Source organism: Chiloscyllium plagiosum, unplaced genomic scaffold (assembly GCF_037043375.1).
Source record: "Chiloscyllium plagiosum isolate Xiang-an unplaced genomic scaffold, Cpla_swu_hap1 HiC_scaffold_20, whole genome shotgun sequence".
Classification (NCBI taxonomy): domain Eukaryota; kingdom Metazoa; phylum Chordata; class Chondrichthyes; order Orectolobiformes; family Hemiscylliidae; genus Chiloscyllium; species Chiloscyllium plagiosum.
The window spans coordinates 44,754,519-44,760,518 of NW_028270158.1; the positions used below are offsets into that span (position 1 = coordinate 44,754,519).

The 6,000-nt window shown below is 42.7% G+C and overlaps 1 protein-coding gene across 1 annotated transcript in view; it reads left to right on the forward strand.

Moving 5' to 3' along the window:
- eif2ak1 (eukaryotic translation initiation factor 2-alpha kinase 1) overlaps positions 1 to 2,090 on the forward strand; it is a 38,496-nt gene extending 36,406 nt beyond the window's left edge. Inside the window, exon 15 of the mRNA XM_043711379.2 lies at positions 1,219 to 2,090. Within this exon, the coding sequence (XP_043567314.1) occupies positions 1,219 to 1,371 (153 nt within the window). The 3' untranslated portion in view covers positions 1,372 to 2,090. The remainder of the gene's footprint in view (positions 1 to 1,218) is intronic.
- The last annotated feature ends 3,910 nt before the right edge of the window (positions 2,091 to 6,000 follow it).

Below are 6,000 nucleotides of genomic sequence, written 5' to 3' on the forward strand. Positions count from 1 at the left end.
TCTGCACCAGCCCCTTACTGTCTTCCCCGTCCATCCTCCTTCCCACTCATCCGCTTCATCCTTCCTTCCGACCAATCATTATCACCTGCATCTACCTATCACCTTCCCAGGTACCTTCCCTCCCTCAATATCTCTTAGCTTCCTTCCCCTCCCACATTTCTGATGAAGGGCTTCTGCTACTATGATATTGCCTAACCTGCTGTGCTTTTCCAGCCCCACACTTTAACTCCAGTCCTCACTTTCTCCTGAGCCCAACTCCAGAATGACAGACCCAGTACACTATTGAGAAAATGTCAGAAATGCAATCTTTTGGTTGAGTCTTTAAACTGATAGTCAATGTCTGTACTGTCAAGTAGACATAAAAGATTCTGTCCTGGTCAATTTTTATACAAAATCAACGTCTCTATATTATTTGGTCACTTATTTCATTTCAGGATTTGCTGCATGAAATTGGATATTGCATTTCCTACAACAAAAGTACCTATTTGAATTAGCTTTATGGTCATATGTACTCACATGAGTAGTGAAAAGTTTACAAGGCACCACTTGCGGAGCGATCTTAGGTATAAAACAGGAAAATAAAGAAGCAAAATTTAACAAGTTAAACATTGCAGCGCTTATTTAAAAAGCGGGAAAACAAAGAAACACAGTTAAAAGTTCAACACCTGGCTATGCACTCCTCATGACCTTGTCCCTGCCGTCATTCCGGGCTGCCTGCTCTCACTGCCTTTCAGCCTACCTACTTGTGTTCTTGCCGCCTCCTCGGGCTGCTCCCAACTCAGGAGCAGCTGATTGCTTTTGCCACATTGTGCAGTGTGGAGAGGACAAGCCCAAACTCTCATAAGGTTAAGTAAATTAAACTGAAGAAAAAAAAATAAAAGCGGACGGAGCAGATGAGCTTCGAGCAGGAGCCCACAGTAGCTGCACTGCGACTCTTGCCACCATCTTTTTTTAAACCTAATTTGCTGTTAATCGTTTTGGGACATTGAGCTCATGCAAGGTGCTATAAAATGTACGTCTTTCTCCCTGAGGCAGATGTGTGGTTTACTTAGACTAATGCTGGTCTTTAGATTGTACTTTTTTTATTTTCTAGTGAAGCTTGTGAGAATCTGGGACTTTAGCAGGATTTTTGGATTGCTCAAGCAAAGAGCTGATGGGCTGGATAATCTTTGCTGCTTCATTGATTTCCTTACCCCTCCCCTGATATTTCAAATATAGGTAAATGTATCTCGAGACAACCTTGAATGGAAAGTAGTTACCCAGGAGCAAGAAATTAAGAGCCTACAACAGAAAGTGATCGATCAGCAAGATGAAATCAGGAGTCTTAAGGAAGTGATTAAATTACTGGCTGGGGAGAGAGAACCCAGTTAGAGAGAATCTTAATGGACTGGAGATAATTTGATTTTTTTTCCACCTAAATTAATTTTGACTGCCTCATGTATGACTGTTTTGTATGACTGTACAAGTTTAACTTTATGTTCTGTGAGATGAGAGATTAAATATTAAAATGAAAGACAGTGTCAAGGCTTTTCATTCATGGAATTGCTATGGTTCAGCAGGTAGCACTCATTGCAATCAGAATATTATGATACCTTCAAGTGTAATCTAATCTAATCTGTCAAGACGATATCAGAATTAACAGAATTACGGAAGAGGACAACCGAAGCTTGTGCTATTTTCACGACCACCTTTTTTAGTACTTTTGAATGTAGATTATCAGGCCTTGGTAATTTGTCAGCTTTTAGTACTGGGAAATTTAATGGAAATATTTATTTTACTTCAATATCCTTTCTGATAGATCCTTACTTCCCTCACATTGGAGCAGTTACTGTATATACTTGTGTATAGTTTGATCTCATGTATAAGTAGACCCCTTATTTTGGCCAAAAAATCTGGTATTTTTCATATACTGCATATAGATGTCGACCCTAGTTTTTCAGGGGTCTATTCCTGACTATCCCATAATATTTGTGATATATGATCAGAAGAGGTTTTGTTTACTGTGAATATCATTTTTTTTAATGTAAAGTGTTTATCATATATGAAGTTTCATGCATTTTTAAAAATAAAATACTATCAGTTTTTTTTTGTTTTTATTGCTCCTATGTTTTTATTTCATGAATTGTGTGTAGTACAAATACACACGATAGATGTTAATGACCGCCTGCTGATAACACATTTTACCTTTTGTACATATGTGTAGACCTACATGCACTTAACGGTACTGGTAACTGGAATACAGTACAACAGTACCATTCTACTGTAGCAGGCAGAATGGAGACGGTAATTTTGTACATAAATATTCAATAATGGCCATAATTCTTTTTCATTTCATTGTGTTTATTATTTTGTATAGAGATCTGACTTGTTCGTCCATTTTTTGACTCATGCCAAATTTGAATTGCATCCCCTCAAACAATACCTTCTGTATTAGTCGACTCCCTAATTTCAGTTTAAAAATGGTCTTCAAAACTTGACCTATATACAAATATATATGGCAATGGTCTTCTCCTGGGAGGACAGAATTGTTCTTAGTTATCAATTCTCCCATTTCAGAATGAGGGATATTTGTCTGCACTAACCATTTCCTTTTTACACACTTCTGAAAATGCTCATATTCTTTGAAAATTTGCACTCACTGTTTCCCCTTTTTAAAATCAAGCTGTTGGTCCTCATGAGCTCTGAGGCTTGTTACCTTTTCCAGCAGCTCTGACTCTCAACACTATATTTGTTTTGTTAATTATGTATTGTACAGATTTCCTGTTGTGTTCTTTCACCAAGGACTGTAGAACTATTGCAATACATGCGTTTGTTCCTTAAACATTATCCACTGCCTATCCACAGACATGGCTTATATAAAAAAGTTACCCAATCGCAACCAACTCATCTCATACAATCGTAGTTTCCGTTGTTCAGCTTTAGAACCCTAGGTTTGGATTAACTACTGCAATTTCTAGGAGAAAGTGAGGACTGCAAATGCTGGAGATCAGAGTTAAGAGTGTGGTGCTGGAAAAGCACAGCAAGTCAGACAACATCTAAGGAGCAGGAGAATTGACGTTTCAGGCATAAGCTCTTCATCATGAATGAGGCTGGGGGCTGAAAGAAAAATGGAAGGGAGGATGGGGTTGGGGGAAGGTAGCTGAGAATGCGATAGATAGATGAAGGTGGGGGAGAGGTTTAGGTAGGAGGGTGGAGTGGATGGATGGGAAAGGTGATGGACATGTCAGGAGGGCAGTGCCAAGATGGAGGTTTGGAATTGGGATAATGCAGGGGGGAGGGGAAATGAGAAAACTGTGAAATCCACGTTGATCCCATGTGGTTGCAGAGGCCTAAGACAGAATATGAGATGTTCTTCCAGGCATCAGGTGGTAAGGGTTTGGTGATCGAGGAGGCCTAAGACCTGCATGACCTTGGTGGAGTGAGAGGGGAGTTGAAGTGTTCAGCCACGGACCGGTGGGGTTGGTTGGTGCGCGTCCCAGAGATGTTCTCGGAAGTTGGCATCCTGTCTCCCTGACGAAGAGGAGACCACATCAGGTGCAACAGATACAGTAGGTGACATTGGTGGAGGTACAGATAAATTTGTCAGGTGTAGAAGGATCCTTTGGGACCTTGGATGGAGGTGAGGGGGGTGGTATGGGTGCAGCTTTTGCACCTCCTGTAGTGCTGGAGGAAGGTGCTGAGAGTGGGGTGTGGGCTGGTGAGAGGAGTGGATCTGACGAGTCGCAGTGGAAAATCTCTGACGGTGGGGTCCATTTGTAGGTGGTGGAAGATGAGGACTGGGGGGCGGGATGGTTCTACTTCTTCAAAGACCACAATTTCCTCTCCCACGTGGTCGACAATGCCCTCCAGTGCATCACCGCCATTGAGCCCCACCGCTCAACACTACAAGGACAGAACGCCCCGGTCGTCACCTCCGTATACAGTACATTGCATCATCCTCTGCCACTTCCGCCACCTACAAATGGACCCCAACATCAGACATATATTCCCCTCCCCACCCTATCAGCATTCCAGGGAGACCATTCCTTCCAAGACTCCCTCGTCAAATCCATGGCCCCCCCACAGCCCACACCCCACTCCAAGCACCTTCCCTGCCAACACAGGAAGTGCAAAACCTGCACCCACACCTCCCCCCCTCAACTCTATTCAAGGCCCCAAAAGATCCTTCTACATCCGACAGAAATTTATCTATCTCTACCTATGTCACCTACTGTATCCGTTGCACCCGACGTGGTCTCCTTTACGTTGGGGAGACAGGACACCAATTTACAGATCGTTTCAGAGAATATTTCCGTGACACCCGCACCAACCAACCCCACTGCCCCGTGGCTGAACACTTCAACACCCCCTCCCATTCCACCAAGGACATGCAGGTCCTGGGCCTCCTCCATCGCCAAACCTTTACCACCCATAGCCTGGAGGAAGAATGACTCATATTCTGGCTTGGGACCCTGTAATCACATGGGAATCACAGTAGATTTCACCAGTTTCCTCACTTCCCCTTCCCTGCATTATTCCAGTCGCAAGCCTCCAATTTGCACTACCCTCCTGACCTGTCCATCACCTTTCCTTAGTGGGCGGCACGGTGGCACAGTGGTTAGCACTGCTGCCTCACAGCGCCAGAGACCCGGGTTCAATTCCCGCCTCTGTGTGGAGTTTGCACGTTCTCCCCGTGTCTGCGTGGGTTTCCTCCGGATGCTCCGGTTTCCTCCCACAGTCCAAAGATGTGCAGGTCAGGTGAATTGGCTATGCTAAATTGCCCGTAGTGTTAGGGAAGGGGTAAATGTAGGGGTATGGGTGGGTTACGCTTCGGCGGGGCGGTGTGGACTTGTTGGGCCGAAGGGCCTGTTTCCACACTGTAAGTAATCTAATCTAATCTTTCCCATCCATCTCCTCTCTTACCTATCACCTTGTCCCCCACCTTCATCTACTTATCACATTCTCAGCTACCTTCCCCCAACCACATTCCGATCCCATTTATCTCTCAGCCTGCCGGGCCACTAGCCTCATTCCTGATGAAGGACTTATGCCCAAAATGTCAATTCTCCTGATCCTCGGATACTGCCTGACCTGCTGTGCTTTTTCAGCACCCACTCTACTTCACTTTCTATCAAATTAAGAATTTTATATTATGGCCCCTTCTCCTAAAAGGACCTCTCAACAAAATTAATCAACCTCTTCTCATTGCATAAAGTCAAATGAGGATAGCCTGTTTTCTAGTTGGTTCAAGGCAGGAATCTAGTAGACCATCTTGTACACACTTTAGGAATTAATCTGCCAGTATTATTACTATTGGAATATGACCAGTCAATATGTAGATTAGCCTTCACAAACTGGTCCTACTGGTTCAGGAAGATACTTGCCCCTTACTTTCAAAGGCAAGTAAAAACAGACCATAAGTATATCCTTGTCAGTATTGTCACATCCTGAGAATAAATATTCAAGTCAAAAGTACACAAAAAGATGTTAAGGTTGCTTACACAAGTCCACTCAAATCTCTTCGATAGAGTGCTAAACTTTGAGTGTGTACTGCAAATTTTAAATTTATGAATCAGGAAATGCTGTTGCCTGGAGCAAATTATGTTAAAATACTTCCTGGCTGCTTAGTTGCAGACACAAGACATCCGTGATCAACCTGTTCTACTCAATCACATTCAACTTTTTTTACTGTCATAGAGCAATGCAAGAGTTACTGTTGTTTGATTAGAGCACATTATTATAAGAACTATTCATGGTATAAACATGTTGTCGGCAAGGTCAGCAATCTTGACTGCCCAAAAGTGCAAGTTGATTATATTTTAATTCATACTGTTTAGAATAGTATTAAGTCTACAGAATGGCAGCATGAACCCACATGAAGTCCATAGTTATAGGCCATCTTGTGTTGTTGCTTGTGTAAATTACGTGTCTGGCAGGTATTCCTGAAAATGCTTTTTAGATTCAAGAACTAAAAACGCACAAGTTTAAAATTTTAAATGATTTTTTTTTTCAGTTAAAGAA